General features: G+C 49.9%; 7 protein-coding genes and 1 pseudogene across 7 annotated transcripts; 4 read left to right on the plus strand and 4 right to left on the minus strand.

The window, feature by feature from the left end:
- Window positions 1–164: 164 nt before the first annotated feature.
- On the minus strand, window positions 165–2,255 carry YALI1_B19747g (uncharacterized protein; the record flags this gene model as incomplete). Its single annotated transcript, XM_500910.1, has 1 exon — window positions 165–2,255. One exon carries the CDS (start codon window positions 2,253–2,255, stop codon window positions 165–167), a length of 2,091 nt encoding a protein of 696 aa, XP_500910.1.
- Window positions 2,256–3,568: 1,313 nt separating this feature from the next.
- Window positions 3,569–4,936, minus strand: YALI1_B19774g (uncharacterized protein; the record flags this gene model as incomplete). The annotated part of the gene is made up of 1 exon (XM_500911.3): window positions 3,569–4,936. One exon carries the CDS (start codon window positions 4,934–4,936, stop codon window positions 3,569–3,571), a length of 1,368 nt encoding a protein of 455 aa, XP_500911.1.
- Window positions 4,937–5,136: 200 nt separating this feature from the next.
- On the plus strand, window positions 5,137–5,326 carry YALI1_B19776g (Misc non-coding; annotated as a pseudogene).
- Window positions 5,327–5,727: 401 nt separating this feature from the next.
- On the minus strand, window positions 5,728–12,064 carry YALI1_B19844g (uncharacterized protein; the record flags this gene model as incomplete). Its single annotated transcript, XM_500912.3, has 2 exons — window positions 5,728–11,985; window positions 12,062–12,064. The coding sequence occupies 2 exons, from the start codon at window positions 12,062–12,064 to the stop codon at window positions 5,728–5,730; spliced, it is 6,261 nt and encodes a 2,086-aa protein (XP_500912.3).
- A 1,134-nt stretch (window positions 12,065–13,198) lies between these two features.
- YALI1_B19856g (uncharacterized protein) lies at window positions 13,199–13,532 on the plus strand (the record flags this gene model as incomplete). Its single annotated transcript, XM_068282095.1, has 2 exons — window positions 13,199–13,306; window positions 13,350–13,532. The coding sequence occupies 2 exons, from the start codon at window positions 13,199–13,201 to the stop codon at window positions 13,530–13,532; spliced, it is 291 nt and encodes a 96-aa protein (XP_068138196.1).
- A 1,506-nt stretch (window positions 13,533–15,038) lies between these two features.
- Window positions 15,039–15,361, minus strand: YALI1_B19877g (uncharacterized protein; the record flags this gene model as incomplete). The annotated part of the gene is made up of 2 exons (XM_068282096.1): window positions 15,039–15,225; window positions 15,270–15,361. The coding sequence occupies 2 exons, from the start codon at window positions 15,359–15,361 to the stop codon at window positions 15,039–15,041; spliced, it is 279 nt and encodes a 92-aa protein (XP_068138197.1).
- A 203-nt stretch (window positions 15,362–15,564) lies between these two features.
- YALI1_B19880g (uncharacterized protein) lies at window positions 15,565–16,374 on the plus strand (the record flags this gene model as incomplete). Its single annotated transcript, XM_500913.3, has 1 exon — window positions 15,565–16,374. One exon carries the CDS (start codon window positions 15,565–15,567, stop codon window positions 16,372–16,374), a length of 810 nt encoding a protein of 269 aa, XP_500913.3.
- Window positions 16,375–17,287: 913 nt separating this feature from the next.
- Window positions 17,288–17,927, plus strand: YALI1_B19897g (60S ribosomal protein uL5; the record flags this gene model as incomplete). The annotated part of the gene is made up of 2 exons (XM_500914.4): window positions 17,288–17,290; window positions 17,412–17,927. 2 exons carry the CDS (start codon window positions 17,288–17,290, stop codon window positions 17,925–17,927), a joined length of 519 nt encoding a protein of 172 aa, XP_500914.2.
- Between the last annotated feature and the right edge of the window lie 1,242 nt (window positions 17,928–19,169).

Consider the following 19,169-nt stretch of genomic DNA (forward strand, 5'->3'; position numbering starts at 1 on the left):
GAAGAAGAAAAAATGAAGAAAAAAAAGCGTAAAAGGTCCTTAATTTACTCACAATCCCATTAAATACAGTATGTACAGTAGCTGTATATCTCAAGCACAAAATCTATTCTTTTATCCATATTAATTATTGATTATATACGCGCCGCTCCGGTATCCTGTAGCGTTCATTTTTTATCGTGAGGCTCATTGTTAAGCACCGAGTCGACAGTAGCTGGAGCCGAAGTTGAACTGGCAGGAGAAGAAGAACCTGTAGATTCAGGAACCAACGTAGGTGCAATACGTCGTTTCTTTTTGGGCTGCGGCTGGGCGATAAAGTCGGATCGTTGAGTATCTGTAGACGAAGTGGAACTGGCCCGCTCATGTCGACTTAGGTTAGCAGTTCCGTAAGCCCCTCGGGAGATGGAGTCCAACTCGGCTGAAGACAGACCTGGAACATTGACTGTTTGCAAAGGCCGATGAGTCGGGGTCATGATGTTCATCTGAGAACTTCCCGATGCCGGGCTGGAAGATGCAGACATGCTTCTGAACACCGACGAAGAGTTGGAGGTGGGTGTGAAGGAAGGAACGGTGGGCAGCTGCGAGAACTTTGGCCGGTTGTCACTCAGGGTTTCATTTGAGCTGGTGGGTGGAGTCTTCATTGGAGTGGCAGTAGGGGCAGCACCAGTTACCGTAGAGGTAGCTGGGACCTCTCCTGTGTACAACTCCCCCAGATCCTCCTTGCTAAACGTCAGAGCTGAACAGAAGCCGTCGACAGAAGACACAAAGAGATTCCGGCCGTCGTCGGACCACGACAGATCAGTCAGAGGGGCAAAATGCAAGCTGGTGGCAATACCGAGTGGATGATGCTGTTCTGTGTCGTAGATGACCACAGAGTCCTGGGTTGCCACCGCGTAGATGACTCTGTAGGGCAGTGCGAATGCCGGAGAGCTCATTTTCTCGCCAGTCTCGTCATTCTTAGGGGCTCCAGCTGGTGTGTTATCTTTAGTGATGTTTGCTGTGTCAACAGGAGTTCCACGGAGCTTGAAGAGAAGAGGACAACATTTGACTGCCAGTGATGGTTTGTGAAGGCCCGGAAGGTAAGCAACGGGTGGCTTGTTCAGCCCTGCCCGTGAGTAGATATAGACCGTGTTCGTGTCTGCGTTTGTGTTTTCGTACTTGAACACTCCACTTGGCGTGAAGAGCAGACTGCCATCGGGACTGAAGGATAGTCTTCTGAAGAAGGACGGAAATGACTCGTTCTGGTATAACGCCGAGTTTCTGACCTTGGGCGACTCCGCTGGTTTGACTGCTGGCAGAGGAATGAATGAGGAAGGCAGGGGACTCTCGCTTCTGTTGGAGCCGCTAAAAGAAGACTTTCGCGAGTGTGTCTGAGTACTGGAAGGAGGGTTCATGTTTCCGACAGGAGTGCTGGGTGTGCCCACATCAATGTCGTGATGATGGTGGCTTGAGGGCGTCAGAGAGCCTGAAGTTGATGACAGTTGTGACGATGACATGACTGGTGTGGAGGGCGCGTTCTTAACTGGCAGCTCTGCCTTGTTAGACTTTTGATGGAGCTCCAGTCTGTTCTTTTCCTGCTCAGCAGCATCCAGAAGATACGTTCCTTCTCTATTTTTGAGTGCATAGATATGAACGGACCGATCGCTGCTCTGTGTAGCTAGGTACTCGTTGAGAGGGTCCCATGCCACACCCTGGACATAGTGTGAGTGTTCGGCCACTTCTCTAACACATTGACCCGTGGCCACGCTGAATATCCTTCCAATGTTGTCCATGCAGCCCACTAGAATGAACTGCGAGTCTGGCGACCATGCAATATCATACACCTCCGGTGGAGGGCGTTTCGCGTCCAGCTTGTGCATAACGAACGGGGTACGCGGTTTCCACGACTCTTCGTCCACATCGTCCCGCCCAAACTCCTTCTTTGGCGGCACAATTTCGCCGTTGCGGGTTACCAGCGACCAGATTACAAGCGTCTTGTCATCTCCGGCTGAGGCCAGCAGTTGGCCCGTGGGATCGAACCGTACCACGTTAACCGCTCCTTCGTGCTTGGTCAGGGTAGCGAGATACTCAACCGATAAGTTATCGATCGTGTCTGTGTCGGAAGTCTCGGGCTTGGAGACTCTCCATATTCGCACGTTACCATCTCCTCCGGCAGTTGCCAGACGGCTTCCCCCATGATATTTGCCCTTCTGCAGGTCTAGTGAATAGATTGGCTCACTGTCGGTGTGCCAATGGATCGTTAATGGTTTGGCCTTCATGATGATGCGGAATGGCCGGCGAGCGGGTATGTGTCGTCTTCAATGGGTTGTGTTGCTTCCTGGTGTGCTGAGTCCTGTCTCTCCCAACTTTTTCTAAATGTCCGGCCCAGTTGTCTTCCTTTTTTGCTGTCGTCGGTTTCACCAATTTAGTCTATACCCACCACCCAGCTAATATGCACACTGTGGACGCTCCTCGCATGTTGGGACAAACTCTACTTACTGTAGCTTAATTAGACGTTATGGTCTCGGTCCTAACAATTAGGCAAGGTTGGGGGGTTGGGAGAAATGGATCTGCCAAAAACATCTGCCCGGTCGCTCAGGCCAAAGAGAACGGAAGGGTCAAAGAGGGGCTTCAACACAAGCTGTTGGCCACTAACAGAAAATATTTCTACTCACAAGACAACATTACACGGTGCCGTAGTATAAACTACAGTAAGACTACAGTACTTGTACTCTCACACATCCTAAATCATGCATGTTGCAATGGAATACCAAAAACGACCGAACATCACAAGGTATGTACCGTAGTGGTAGCTACGTTCAGTGTCGCTCTTTTGTCATTGTCTCTCCATCAAAATAAAACACGAGTCAGGCTATCGTGAAGGCTAATCCGCTGGTTGCATTTGCATTTGCATTTGAATTGGATGCTATTGGATCCTGGCGTATAACTGTCCCCCCTCCTGACAGGTGGAATCCCCATATTCCATGGGGCTCACGTCTTGGCACAAGTCGCGCACCACGAAAAATAAAATACCCCACCTTGTACGATACATCAAGCATCGACCTACCGAATCTACAGTATGTACTTGTATCATATTGTGCCTGCCCACTGTAGAACACCACACACAGAAGCCGCTGTACCCCCTCCTCCGTGCAAAGCCTTACTGCACCGTTCAAGTAGCTCTACAGGGTAGCTCGTATCCATAAGTATGTCATAATTTTCAATAGCAGAAGGCGGTTATCAGGTATCCCACGTCCCCAATCAAGATTTCATAGCTGACATTCTATGACTTGTCGAGGCACTAATAAGACTGCTAACTGGCTCTAAGATAACTCTTGTCCTTGTGTGCCTCGTATAATACCTGTAACTGGCGAATATTACAACTCTAGCTACAGTAGTCTGGTTTCAGCACACATAAGTTCCACAAGTACGATGGTTGTCACATTCGATTGTGTAATACGATATGTACATTTACGTCGATTGAAACAATATCTACAGTACACATGAGACACAAGGCTTGCCTATTTGACTCCACACAACCTTATCTCGATTGTCTGATTTGGCATGTGCCTTTTTTCAGTCAACTACCGCTTTAATAATAGCTCCCCAAAAATGCAGACTTGTCTTTCTTCGCCTGTCGAGACTTTTTGACTCGTCCTGCTGATACTGCCTTCTTCTGCTTGGGGTTGACGGGCTCGATACGGTACAGAACCTGCTCCTTGACCGTGGTGAAGATGCGCATCTCTTGCAGTGCGGCACAGCCTTCGTCGATGCCGGTCCAGTTGTCAATCTTCAGACTGTCGGCGCTCTTAGCATCCTTGCTAGTGGCGATCAGCAATTCGGTAGGCATCTTTTCTGTTACGCATCTAGCGGCAGCCTCGAGCGTATCAGGTGCCAAACGTAAGGCCCAGACCTTTCCGGCAACGTAGCCTATCTGCAACACCTTCCACGTGTCTCTGTGGCCCACCCCCTGCACCTGCTCCAGAACCAGTTTCTCGTCACGCCGAGTGATAATCATGGAGTCGCAGTGGTAGTTGAAGTAGTCTTCGACCTTAGCAGGTTCATCTTCACCGCTAGACTCAGCTGACTCCTCGGAGGTGGCCGCAACAACTTCAGCAGCGACCTTGTCTTCTTTAGCGATGTGGGTCACCAAAATCTCCAGTAGCTTCTTGGTGCAGTGAGGATCTACCTTGTAGGAGAGATTGAAAAAGACCCTTTTCAGATTCAGGGTGCCGTTGCTGACATATGAGCTCAGATATCGTTTCTGAACTGCCTCATTATGAGCCTCCAACACCCCAATGACTAGATCCCGTTCTAACAGAGGATCCAAGTACCGTGTCTCCTCCAAACAGTCCACCACGTCGTATAGAAGAGAGTTTCGGTGCTCCGTCTGAAATTGTTTGAAGAACCGTCTAAAGCCGTTAGCCTGGCTAGGACGATCGTCGTACACTGTAATCTCCTGGCAGCCTGAGTAGTATGTCAGCAGATCCTTCATGACCTCAATTTTGAATGCCAGCGTGTTTTCTGCGTCTCCCTTGCGCAGCACAATGGCATGAAATGGTAGCTTCTTCGCCGTCACCATGGCTGTGATGGAAATAACAAACTTCGTCATCTTCCTGCCTGTTAGAAGAATGTTGAGACTGCTTGGATCCTCGCTAGCCAAGCGGACCAGATCCACCACGTTTTCATTCCACCAGCCCTCCCAAGCTCTTCTTTGTTCCTTCTCAAATCCCTCTCCGGTAGCTAAGAGAAATCGTGGGTCGGCCCACCAGCCGCCAAGATGGATACCACTGCTGCTCTGCAACATAGCTACCGTCTTTCCGTAGAAGAGAGACGGGTTGGGCAGTGGCGTCTTGAACAGAGTATTGTCGAAATCAAAGATGTTAATGCGCTGGATCTGAGAAATAGCAGGACGAGGGCGCCCTGCCGTGTCCCATACATCCAGAGGGTTTCTTTCCATTGTGTAAGGTTGATGTGAATGGGTGTGAATGGGTGTTAAAAACGAATGCGGGTGGGTGATTGGTGCAGTCCATGTAGTGATGGGTATAGTCTGTTGTTGTATCAGTTAGTACTGTAGTTTCAGTGCTGGCGGCGTCAAAAACCGTCTGTGTAATGTCCCCGAAGTCAGTCGTGCTTGGTGATAATTATCAGGGTCATAGGTGTTGAAGTAATATCCGGTAGGGTAATACCTGACTCACCTCACAATGATGAGAGGTAATCACATAGTGATGGGAGGACCCAGCTTGGTCGTAGACGAGATGTCCATCCTGTAGATAGCTTTATCCACTGATCTAGAATCTCTTTCTGGTGAATGAGCAAGCACACACCAGTCAGAACGTGGTGTCCCTATATATTTTTTTTCTGCATATACATTCATTTAATTATAACTTTGCTGTGAAAGAATAACCTTTGAAATGAATGTACGCTTGCACGAATATTACTAATTAAACACGTTTAGTGTCATGGTCCAACTTGGCACGTACCTATCTCATGAGTCGACACAAGACGCTGCTGAAGAAGACTATGCGATTGAAGAAGACGGTTAAAGCGAAGTTGTAAAACAACCACAGCATCAAGCTGCCATAGACCATTGTACAGTATGTACTGTAGCAACCATTGTACTCGTAAATACATAGTGCAGTAAATACAATGAGGTCAATAACAATAATCCATTAAAACATATATAAACAAAAATCCTCCTTTAATCTCCTCTAATATTCCTTCTAAATCCTCCACGAGAGATCCAGCAACTTACTGCTTGGACTCATAAGACTCCCAGTTGTTGATGATGCTCTTGACCTTCTCGGAACCGGTGAGCTTGTAAACCTCTTCAAAGTACTCCTTGGTGATCTCAAAGGGCTTGGCAGTGAGGTTGGGGATGTACTTGCCAATGAGGTTGGCAGGTTTGACAGCGTTCTTGGGCACCTTCTTCACCAGGAAGTTTTGGAAGGGCTTGACACCATTTCGCAGGTACGAAGAGTGGAAAGGCACAGAGATGCCCTTGAGAGGGATCACGGCAAAGCCTCGTTCCAGCTCAATGGGCTGAGGCTTAGCAACGGACTTCTTGGCCACCTCGGTGACGATCTCAGAAAGGTGCTCCTTGACCTTCTCCAGAGGCAGAGACTCGAGCAGCTTGTCAATGTTGATCTTCTCGAGTTTGAGCACGTTGAGCACATTGGTGAGGGTGTCGAGAGCTCGCAGGTCACCGGCAGTCACGTACTGAGAGTTCTCAACGTTGTAGTTGACAATCTCAAGCAGCCACTTGGTCTGCTCGGAGATGTGGTCAACGACAAACCGAAGAGCAGCGTCGTTGAAGGTGGTAGAGATTCGAGAGGGGTTGACAGCGCACATACCGTAATTGGACCGACCCTGGGCATCTCGGGGAACAGCAACCTGCATAGTCATACCTCGGTAGAAGACGACATCAACAAGAGACTCGATGGGCATGACATCACCAAGAGAAGCAAGAGCGGAGTACTCACCAAGGGAGTGACCAGCAAAGGTTGCATCCACGGGGACAAGACCCTTAGCCTTCATGTCCTCAAAGGACGCCTTCTCCATGAGGGTCAGAGCGGGCTGAGTGAACTGGGTAGCAGAAAGCAGACCGGTGGGGGACTTGAAGGTGAAAGAGTCGGTGGTCTCGTCAATCTCCTTGAAGATCTTCTCGGAAATGAGGTTGCCGGTCTTCTCATCAATGGTCTCGAACATCATAGAGATATAGTTGTCTCGGATCTTCTTACCCTTGGGGCCTCCAAAATGAATATCCAGCTCCTTGGGGTTCTCCACAACGATCTTGATGATGGAGAAACCGTAGTTCTGCAAGAAGTGCTCGTCAGCCTTGTCCCAGACCTTCTTGGCCACCTCGGAAGAGGCGTACAGGTCCATACCCATGCCCTGCTCCTGAGAGCCCTGGCCAGTAAAGACAAAGGTGGAGATGGGCTGCTCGACCTCAGCCTCGCCAGACAGAACAACAGCCTCGGTCTCCCGGTTGGTGGAGGTAACCTTGATGATCTTTCGACCGTTGATCATGCCAACGTGCTCCAGTCGAGTCACAATCTCGTCGTTGGGCAAAACCATGCCCTGGAACTGACAGGAGAAGGCTCGAACTCGAGACACATTGTTCTCGGCAGCCCAGACCTCAATCAGAGATCGAACAGCAGCAGAAGAGTACATACCGTGGGTGATGGTTCCAGGAAGGGATGCATAGGAAGCAAAGGCTCGAGACACGTGGATGGGATTGTAGTCACCGGACACACCAGCGTAGGGCTCGTTGGAAGAAGGAGCCTTGAAGGAGAGAAGATCATCTGCCTTGGACAGAGGGATGGGCTTCTCAAACTCAACAGGCTGCTCAATGGTGGTTCCATTTCGCTCCAGGTAATCAATGACGGGATTGCCATGAGACTCGCCAGCCTGGTAGTTAACAGTGGCAATCTCAATGACCTCCTTGGAGGGCAGCTCCATCAATACCTTACCGGTGGTGTGCACAGAAGAGAAGACGGTCTCATTCTTGTACTTGATGAATGACGAGTTTCGGAACACAATGGTCTTGCCCTCGAGGTCCTTGGTATCGTCGCCATTGTACTCAAACCACTCCTTGGAGCAGAGAATGGCCACGGCCTTGGCGTCCTTGAGGGTCAGTTGCATGGGTACCTCCTCTCGTCGCTCAAAAGTGTTCTGGAAGTCGGAGAATTCGCCTCGGTAGAAGAATTCGGAAACAACCTCCATGACAGGCTTGCCGTCTCGGGTGAGAAGACCTCGAACAGCAACAGTCTTGCCGGTAGCGGAGTTCTTGACAGTGTCGATCTTGGCAGTGGCGGAAACAACATCACCCATCTGCAGAGGGTCGGCGCCAGGCATCATCTTGAAGCCGTTGGACAGATGTACCAGACGCAGAATGTCAGCATCAATTGCTCGGGGAAAGATTGCCTTGATAATGGCCTTCCAGCCCAAAACAATGGCAAAGTCCATGGGAGCGAAGACAGTACCAGCAGAGGTAGATCGACCAACAAAGGCCTCGCCCTTGTTGCCAACAGCGTGGACAAAGTCGGCAATGGCCTTGCCAGAGATGGTAACGTCATCGCCAATGATTTCCTCGGTGATGTCGGTGTCAATCTCAAACTTGGAGTCCTGGCCAAACCACAGCTTCCAGTAGAACTCCTTGATTCGGGTGTTCCTGTCGGTCATAACCTCAACAATGGGAGCGTAGCCAATCTGGGGCTGGTACTTGAATTCCAGAGGAAGAGCAACGGGGACTCGGTCAACGCCACGCGCTTCGATCAGCTGCAGCGAAATGACGTCTCCGGCACCCTTTCGCAGCTCCAGCACCTTGGTGACCTTGCCGTTGATGGGCTCGAAAGCAGAGATGACGGTGTTCTCGGGCTCATCAGGGTGCTCAATCTCAACCTGCAAACCTGCGATGGGCTCCAGAAGTCGATGCAGAGGGTTGGAGATCATCTTGGTGGTCTGCACAATGGTGTCAGTGGACAGGAAGACCTGTCGCCAAGAGTTCTTGTCACCGGCCAGCAGAGAGAACCAATCTGCAGCAGAAGGCAGAGCAGAGGTGCCGGTCTCAATCTTGAACACGGTCTTGTTGAGGTCATCAAGAACCATGACAGAGTCGAGAGCAACGTCACCGAAGTTCTGAGCAGGCTTTCCACCAAAGCATTCGACCTGGGGGATGTTGGCCATGTTGCCAGCGTACTCGCCATCCTCAAGCAGCTGCTTGATGTGACCTTCGTGCATGGAGTCGAGAATCTCCTTGACGGGCTCGTTGACAATCTTGGAGTGCTTGACAGCAACGGGACCCTGAAGAATACAGATTCGTCCAACGTCTTCGTCCACAACAGCTGCGAGGTCCTCGCACTGCCACAGAGAGTCCTTCTTGAAGAAGAACTCAAAGTTGTCATCCAGAACAGGGATGAAGGGCACGGGCTTCTGCATGGGGTTGAGACACAGCATGAGGAAGTGGTCCTTGTCTTGAGCGTTGATGATCTGGGTAGTAGAGGCAGGGAAGAGCTCAAACACCCGCTCGACAACCTTCTCGGGCTCGGAATCCAGCTCGGAAAAGCTCTGCAACACAGAAGAGGCACCTGTCTCGGTGGAGAATCGCTCCTCAACTCGTCGAATGAAAGTGCCGGCAAGATTTCGGAGAGTGACATCGATCCATCGGCTTTCCTTCTTCACGTACATGAGGTCAACAAGTCGCTGGATGACCTCCGCGTAGGTGAGGTCTTCGAGATCACACACCTGTCCCTGGGCGTTCTTGGCAAACCAAGTCTTCTGGAAGTCGTCGTTGAGACGCTTGATGATGTAGGCTCGCTTGGACTTGAGCACTTCCAGACGCTTCTTCTTGGGCAGGGAGAACACGGTCTTGTCCATCTCGTGCCAGAAGAGCACACCTCGAGTGGCGAGCTTGTGGATAGGCTCACCCATCTCGGAGAGAACGGTGATGACGCCACCAGTGGGCTTGTCGTAGGTTTTCTCCCACTCAGAATCCTCAACACCCGGAGAGTCAACAATGAGCTGCTTGGCTCCCAGAGAAGTGAAAGCCTCCTTGGCAACCATGACTCGAGAACCAACCAGGATACCGTCAAAGGGCATGGGAGGGTAGTCAAAGTCTCGGGACCATGAACCGGTGAGGTATGGGTAGGAGTCGGTAGAAGCACCGAAACCAGATCCGGCAATCAGCACAATGTTGCTGCATCGTCGGATCTTGGAGTACATCTGCAGAATGGGAGCGTGGAAGTCCTCAAACGAATGATGTCCTCCTCCTCGACCTCCGGTCCACTGAAGGATGATAGGAAAGTCTGGGTTGGCCTTGGCGATTCGAATCACCGAGGAGATGGCCTCGATGGATCCAGGCTTGAAGGCGATGTGCTTGACGCCCAGATCCTGAATCCACTCGTTAGCAACCTCCAGAGAGGGCACACCGGCACCAATGGTGAGACCTTCAATGGGGAAACCCTTCTGTCGAAGCTCCTGAATCAGAGGAATACCCCATTGAATCAGTCGAGGGTTGACGTAGATCAGGTTGATGGTGATACCGGATCCGGGAGGAGTGTTCTTCTCAATGTGTTCAAGGGCCTTGGTCATCATACCGGGGGCAAAGTAGCCTCCACCACCAAGCTCGATGTGGTAGCCGGAGTTCATAGTGGCAGCCACAAATTTGGGGTTGACAGTGGTAGGGGTCATACCAGCGACCATGATGGGGGCTCGGCCAGTCAGACGAGAGAATTTGGTGTCGACATAGACCTCGTTGGTGGAGGAGATCTTGACGAGCTTGGGAGAAAACTCCTTGGCCCAGTTTTGAGCAAAAACAATGGACGACTCCTGTCGGTCAAACAGCTCCTGCTTGAAGCCGAACTCGAGGGGCTGGTCAATGACACCAGCAAGAATAGTTCGCACTCCAGTTCCATCCTTGTTCTTGTGGGTCAACAGACCAAGACCAGAAGCGCCACCGGGACCAAAGTCCACAATGTGGGAGGCCTGAAACTGAGTGGCCTTCTCCCACTTGACGGGCAGATGAGTGATGAGGTTGACCAGACGGCTGACGATACCCTTGGGTAGCTGAGACAGCACGGAGCCATCAAAGGTGTCGTAAACAGGCACCTTGAGCTCGGAGGACACAAACTCCACACCGGAAGACTCCAGGTCGTTGATGATCAGATCCGTGCTCTTCTCCAGCAGGTACGAGTGGAAAGGAGAGGTGATGGGCAGGAAACGATGTGTGAATTTGAGCTTTCGCTGACTGTGGGGCACTCGGCTTTGGTCCAGACCGGTCTCGGCCTTCTGTTTTCGAAGCACAAGACACAGACCATACAGAGACTGGGGGGGGCCAGTAACGACAACGTTTCGAGGACCATTGATCAGAGACACGACGATCTGCTTATCTTCGGGCAAATGCAAGTTGGTGGCATCGACGAACTCCTGAACCTGGTTGAGAGACAGGTCTCGGATGGACAGCATGGGAGTGGGCTTGCCCTCACCCTGCTTGACACTGTCTTCCAGAGTGGAGGGAGGCAGGAAAGTGGAGGGGTAAGCCTGTTGGACACGGACACCGATGAAGAAGAAGATCTTGAGAATTCGAGAGGCAGAGTTATAGAACTCGTCCCACGAGTCGGAGGCAGAGATGGCAATTGCGGTGATCAGACCCTGAGAATGGCCAGTGGCACCCTTGAGGTTGTCTCGGACCTGGCCAGGATTAAGACCCAAAACTCGACAGGTGACAGCGTAGTGTGCCAGCTGGATAACACCGATGATGGGTACAGAGATGGGAGCAGAAATTAGGTACTCAAAGTCGGGGATGGTCTCGGGGTGTTCCAGCCACTTGACGATATCAAAGCCCTTGGTATAAATTTTCTCAGCAGCAATGTGATCTCGAGACAGCGCCAGAAGCTGGGCTCCACATTCCCGAATGAAGTCGCCGACCAGCCCCTGGTAGATGTCGTAAATCTCCCGCAGTTCCTCAAAGTAGTCCTCGGTGTTTCCCTGGCCACCGAAGATGGCGTACAGAGAGACGTTGTCCGAGTCTTCAGATGCGGCTCGGAACAGAGCCGACGAGTGGGCCTTGATGGGCCGGTTGCAGGCAATTCGTGCGGCGTAGTAGGCTCGAATCACCCTCTTGATCTTACCAACGGTGGTAGGCACGTCCTCGTCTTGTAACAAGGAGGAGGCCACAGCGTGGATGTCGTTACCTCGCAAGTACCGGGTCTCAAACTCGTTAAGCACGAGAGAGAGAACGTCGTCGTATGGTCCGGGCTCTTCCTCGACGGTCTTGGCAGTAAATCCCAGGAAGGCAGCTAGAAGCTCTGTGGAGGAGGAGGGCTCATCATCGTCGGCCTTGTCTTCAGTGGCTGGAGGTAGAGAGGCGTAGAACTGGTCTCGGAGCGTGGTGCAGTTGATGTACAGAGAGGTGGGCACCAGCAGCGAGTGCTCAGTTTGGCCGTGCGATAGCACCAGTGGTCTTAATGAGGCGGCGCTCTGGGGGGTGTTGACACCTGTGGTAGGGTACTGTGTTAGGATCAATTGAATCACGTACGCGTTGCATATCTCATGTAGAGATCATCCTGCTTCGGTCGATACTCACCATTGTAGTTGCGTGTGGTTGTAGATTAGTAATTAAATGGGAAATCGCCAAACCGGAATCAGAGCTGTGGTTAGTAGGTGTTTCGTCGAGATCACTCATGTATCATGTGGAGAGGCAAAGGGTGGATCTGCTTGGCTGAGTGCAGCGTTGGCCCAAGAGAGTCTATAGCTTAACTTATAACCCTTTGGGGGAGAGCAAAGACGCGGGAATATTGATGAGGGGAAGAAGAAAAAAACAGGGGAGGTCGTTGTATCATCACTTTAGAGAGGGACTGTGAGTGCCATACTTGAAAGCGTAGCATCTGCGCAGTATTTCGAGTCAAAGCAGACAGGTGAGACATGAAACGGGAGCCAGTAAGCACCACACTGGATAGATCTCATTCTGGACAATGGGGCTTGATGCTCATGTAACCGCCACAAGCAAGTAGTGTAACGGCCGGTAGCGTGCTCTGTTGTGGCTCCGCAACACATGTCTGTTCTCTCACGAACACACGAGAAAAAAAAAGGCTGATCCCGTTTATCCTTAATTAATCCGAACACTTTTTCGAATAGAGTGAAACAGACCAATGTGATGGTGGTGGATGAGGCGGCCCAGGCGTCGAATGGCGGTATTTCCAGTTCCACGGCATCTTCACCCAAGCCCAATCAGCCAAGTCCAATCTGTCGTCTCTCTTTCCATTTCCCCCCTCAAATGTGGTGGCCACCCAGCCAGTGTCGTATTTCTCCGTTCACAATCAATAGCTCCATATCGCCCCTGCTCCTGTTGTGGTTGCCTCACGCCCTCAATTGGCCGCGCTGTTTCCTGTAGCAAAACTCACCAAATCAAATAATGGGGTTCGCCTCGATTGCCAAACCAATCTCACTACAGGAGACTTCTTATATGTCAGCCCGGCTCAGTGACGGAACCCAGTACAGCCCAACTAGCTCAACATTCAACATTTCTCCCATGCTTTCCCCAAACTTAGCTTCTGCTGCAGCACACCTGCACCCAAAGGTCTGAAAGGCAAAATTTGAACCATTTCCCCAAACGCAACTTATGTTGTGTGGTTGGGGAGCTAACTCTCAACGCAATATCCAGTGAGTGAACCTGTGTAGCGATGGTAGCACGAGGAAGGCATCATCTTAGACTGCACTAGACATGTCTAAGAACTATTCGTCCATTTTGTATATTTCACATCTACAGCTCCATCTCTGCTCCAAACCACCGTACCCACGGAGCATGACTCCTGAAGCCGCACACGCAACCGTTTGTATTCACCGCCACCTGCGGGCCAAAAACGCCAAGTAAGGGTTACTGCGTGTGTCTAAATGGCGTCCTGTCAGGTTTTGGCGATAGCAAAAAAGTGCCTGGGCTAGTGCACGGTGGTTTAGTGGTGGCACGCCTTTCGGGTTTGGGGATTCCGATCTCAAGGACGTGGGTATCGCAGCACGTCATCTATCTCTACCACCGTAGAACACCCTCCAGGCCATAGAAACCAGTTGGGACATTACTGTACAGTACACAGTAGTTTAGACTGTGGTCTGGTTCAAGTGGTGGGAACAGTAAGAGACACTCAACCGAACCGAGAACCGAGCTACAGTATGGCTCTGGTTGGTGACGGTGGGCACATGTGGACCGATGGGGTCTGCAACCAATACTATAGTTACGATAAATGTGATTTTGGCAGAACTGCATTACTTGCGCGTCTGCTTCATCTGGGCGTGTATTAGTACCACCTCTTCTGTCACTGTTCTTCTTCACTCATGGGGCCTTGCGAGCCTGCGGTTTCGGCTGAAACGGTTGACATGCAGGTTTGTCGAAACGTGCCCGAGACGAAGATCCAGATCAGACTACTGTAAACAATATACGGCCTCTAGATCTACAGAACACGTCCATGGGAATTCAACAGCCAGCACCCTGGCCTTCTAGCTCCAGCTAACTGTGACATTATTGTACATTCTGTACAAGACTCAACCAAGCCATAAGCTCCTGACATCCACTTTACGGAAGTACGGGTGTTGGGAAAAACGCGATACAGAGTTGGGGACAAGCTCTGGAGCTGCGTGGTGTCGAACCTTGATGTGTCCAAGCGCCCAGAAAGTACAAAATGGTTGTTGAGCAAAAAATAGCCTGACTCTCTACTGGAGCTGCGACCACCGGAGAGATGGACGTTGAATAGTCACGTGTGTCGGTGGATGTATTGTACAGTAGAGAGGTCGATGGCAGCTTGCAAGACACAGCACGATGGAATGGCAAATGTACCCACAGCATTTCGGTCGGTTTTACTGTAGACAAGACAAGTGCAAAACAATATGATACACCCCTCTACTGGCTCTTGTATTACGTAGCATCTCTTCACAGCAAATGCCTCAGGATTAAGGTGAGAGAGATATACGGTAAGAAGCAGGCCATCACCAGAAATGAACGCCATGGAAAGCGGGCGACGACAAAAAATACATCACTGTGATCGCAGAGTCTTGTCGTGAATCAGACCTAACTCGGTTCTCGGGTTCGGCCCAGTTTACCGTTCAAAACGCAGTCAAAGTCCACTTGCTTTTTCTGTCGTTGTATGCCCACACCAATGCTAACAAGGCAGGTCCTATTTTTGCGCGGACCTTGCAACAGGAGTGGAGAGGGGGAGTTGGGCATGGATGCTCTGTTGACCTAATCTCAATCGTCTCTGACGTGCTCACACAGTTTAGACTGATATGAAGGTATAGCAGAGACAAAGATTGTAAACTTGTACAGTTCGTACAGTGGCTAGCCACCCGCTATCCTTACATGTTGTAATTACAGCAGATACGAGATAACGACTTACTGGGCCGAGGGGGAGCAGGATTTCATTGTTGAATGATGAACTGAACTGAATGCAAACCCAGACAGCAGTGGAGTAAGAATGTTAACGTACTCGCCATTATATTATACCATCATATCGCAGAAAGTACAACCGACAACACACGAGAAGCCGCATTCTTCCACTTCGCCACATTTAGGATTACTACTGTAATCCTTGACCAAGCCAACTGCTTGTACAAACAGCTACAACTATACCCACACGTCTCGTCTCCCATCGACTTGAAGTGCATGTGTTCGTTCGCGCTGATCCCACTTCGTACCGGCGGTACGATACGGGTTTTTGTCCAGTGTACGACCTCGTAACCACCAGTTGCCACTCAATAATTAAACTCTATGAAACGGGAGTCCAAATATTACATGTCGTGAGCACCACAGAACAAGTGGCATATAGAGTGCAGTGAAACGACTTAAGGGAGGGCTTAAAATACCTGTGTGTTGGACACTAAATCTTCTGATATACAACATACACGCTCATACTTATTAACAGCCCCATAATCCAGTCGCAGCGCTTTACCCGTTGTTGTCGTGTTTACACTGATTAGGTTGACTGACTCCCAGCAAGCGAGGCGTTGTGATTGCAACTTGTAGATAATGAACAAACGTCTGTATCTGAGGCTCCATACACGTGGTAATGTCGAAATGAGGTCAATACGGACCAATTTGACCTTATGTATCCCCGTTCTGTCGGATGTGCCTCTTTCGCCCTGTGGTCACCTGGTGTAATCCCCTCCAGTATCCCAGATCACCCCTATTCACGGCCGGGTAACCCTGTCCAAAATTTATACATTTTAGCTACACCACGCAAAAACAAATCACCACCAAACACCAACACACATCTCTTTGACAAAATGTCTGACGCCACCGAGAAGAAGGATACCGCTGCCCCCGCTGCTGCTGCTGCCCCCGCTGCTGCCGCCACCCCATCTTTCGGCATCCCCTCCGCCTCTTCCAGCCTGTCCGCCATGGCTGACAAGCCCAAGGAGGAGCCCAAGAAGGAGGACGACAAGGAGGAGAAGAAGGAGGCCGAGGACGAGGCCCCTGAGTCTCCCGACGTGCACTTTGAGCCCATTGTGCAGCTTGAGAAGGTCGAGATTAAGACCGAGGAGGAGGAAGAGGATGTTTTGTACAAGACCCGAGCCAAGCTGTTCCGATTCGACAAGGAGGAGAAGGAGTGGAAGGAGCGAGGAACTGGAGACGCCAAGTTCCTGCAGCACAAGGAGTCCAAGAAGGTGCGACTTCTGATGCGACGAGACAAGACTCTCAAGATCTGTGCCAACCACATCATTGCTCCCGAGTATGAGCTCAAGCCCAACGTGGGATCTGACCGATCGTGGGTCTACTCTGTCGGTGCTGACTTCGCTGACGGTGAGCCCACTGCCGAGCTGCTGGCCATCCGATTCGCCAACTCTGACTCTGCCAACACCTTCAAGGAAGAGTTCGAGAAGGCTCAGGAGGAGAACAAGAAGGCTTCCAAGTAAGAGTCTTGTTTGCATATAATGAAATCTGGAATGTATAGTTTAAGACTATGGGAATTGGAGTGGACGAAGGATGCCTGTACCTGAAGTTGTAACGGTATTGTATCTGTAGCTCCGTGTTACTTCTACATTCAAGTTTTGTGGGGTATCAAGGGTGGCGGAACACAGCGAGCATAGAATGAGAGAAGTTACTTATGAAACGAGTGTTTGCAATATTATCAGGTAAAACACTATCTCAAAGCATCCAGTGAGAAAATACTGGTTATATCATCCAACCCATACCTTCAGAGGGACCAACCGTCTTACACTTCCACCCTGTAAATCAACTTATTATAACAGCACCTTTTGTTTCTGCTGACGTAATACTGTAGGTGCTACTTAAACAGTGGCACGCACCAAGCCTGATGGTGTTAAGCTGGGGTATAAGGTGCAAGTGCCGTACACAGGTTCGTAGTTAATAAGAAAGCTGTCTTGTTCTCAAGTTTCTAGTCAGGAACGGAGGAACTCGTCATCATCTCATAATTATACATCACCACTTGTTTCCATCATTACCGTCAGCTAAGCAGTGCCTCGTTCGTATATACGCAACTCAAGTGTGGCTTGATAAAGGTGTCTTCACTACAAGGGCAGAGAATACTACATAATCCAAAGTGGAAAACCGGACAAATCGAATCGAATAAACGATCTGCAATCATGCAAACCAATATCCACCCGCCTCAAGGCTACTCTATCATTGATGCCCGTTGTTTAGTATTCTGTCACCACTACATCTAATAAGCTTTGGTCACATGATTTTTGTCCAAAAGAAAAACACAGTCACAAAATTTCAGTGAACCCTAACCATACCGACTCCCAACTACCAACTCCCAAAAGACATTTTGCCAGTTTCTTTTGGATTAAGCAACGACATTCAAAAATGGTGAGTGAAGGAAATTATTGTCATGAGAAGAGACGTCATGGACAAACGACAACGGCGGATGATGGTGCTCGTTTGCGTCTGTTGAACTCGTTGTCTTCATCTCGAACCACAACTAACATAGACTGACTCCTCTGCCAACCCCATGCGAGAGCTGCGAATCGAGAAGCTCACCCTCAACATTTGTGTTGGTGAGTCCGGTGATCGACTTACCCGAGCCGCCAAGGTGCTCGAGCAGCTTTCCGGTCAGACCCCCGTCTACACCAAGGCCCGATACACCATCCGATCTTTCTCTATCCGACGAAACGAAAAGATTGCCGTCCACGTGACCGTCCGAGGCCCCAAGGCTGAGGAGATTCTCGAGCGAGGCCTCAAGGTCAAGGAGTACGAGCTCAAGGCCAAGAACTTCTCTGAGACTGGTAACTTCGGTTTCGGTATCAACGAGCACATCGACCTTGGTATCAAGTACGACCCCAACATCGGTATCTACGGTATGGACTTCTTCGTCATCATTGGTCGACCCGGTTACCGAGTTGCCCGACGAAAGCGATGCCGAGCTTCCGTTGGTATCAACCACCGAGTCACCAAGGAGGACACCATCAAGTGGTTCAAGCAGAAGTACGACGCTTCCGTCCTCTAAGCGGGTCATTTTTGTATCATATCCTCACCCATCATGCAAAAATAATCCACAACTAAAAAATCGTGTATATTGCCTCAATTCAATTTCACAAATATCGGTATTTCAGACCCACAAGCAATTATCTGGTATCGGTATAATGGGACTGTAGAATGTAGTGCGAGTGTATCAATTAGTATGTACGAGTACCAGTAGTTGTGCTTGTATATCTTTTCTGCTGGCAACGACGCCATGCTATCTATGTAAAGACTCAATAAACCCCTTGAAAATTTCTTTCATCGAACCCAAAGATCGTGTGACGTTTTACGAATGTAGACTTGTCTTGTTAGCAATTTCGGACGTGGGTATTCATCATATTATCAAAAATCAAAGATGTGTTACTTACAGTGTTTGACGTGGGGTGTGGCGTCGTCTTTTACATTGTCTATCACATACTTGATCACCTCAAATGGATCCGACTGTCAAACTACATATGCTGGTTTGTCAGGATACTTTTGTCCAGCAGCCGTGATATGGAGTATAGAAAGTGTGTTCCGGGTCTATGTGGTCCCTGAAATAGACTCGGTAAAATATTATCTTCTCAGAGAGAGTTACGTACAGACTGGTCATCTGGCGTAGGCGTGGCGTAGGCGTGGCAGTGTTCGCCTTATGGTTGTCCCGACCTGCCAGGTGTGAGTTGTAGTAACAATTCTCAGGTGACAGTTTTACAAAATTGATTGTTTCAGATGGTCCCGTGGCTCCACATATCTCGTCTGTGTGTTGTTATCCATAGACAGCTGATGACTCAGGGTATTGTACCGCAGAAGATTTACTTACTCATATACTCTACACAACATGCGAATCTGCAGGTATCAGTCAGGGTCTGATTCTGGGTGAGTATGTTCATCACTGTAGCCAACACTTCTGTACCTACTTGTAGTAGGGTATACTCTCTCGATCCAGTCAAATAGCCACCAATGTTTTCGTGGTACCAAGTCTCCAAGCTCATGAGACTACACCGTTGTTCGGAACCAGCAGGAGACAGATGAACCAATCGTGGAATATACTGCAAGTCGGCATTTCAATCTAGGATATTTTTCTTGTACAACGTACATACTGTATGTACTCCCGTGCTGTAGATGGTTAGGAAGGGGCTGTGAATGTCTCAGGGACTTCGGTCAGATTGGTGTTGTTGGCTATGATGATGGGCAGATACAAAATAGCCGTCAGAATCACAGACATGCAGCGGAATCGATAAATAGCACA

This window comes from Yarrowia lipolytica, chromosome 1B, assembly GCF_001761485.1.
Source record: "Yarrowia lipolytica chromosome 1B, complete sequence".
Taxonomy (NCBI): Eukaryota; Fungi; Ascomycota; class Dipodascomycetes; order Dipodascales; genus Yarrowia; species Yarrowia lipolytica.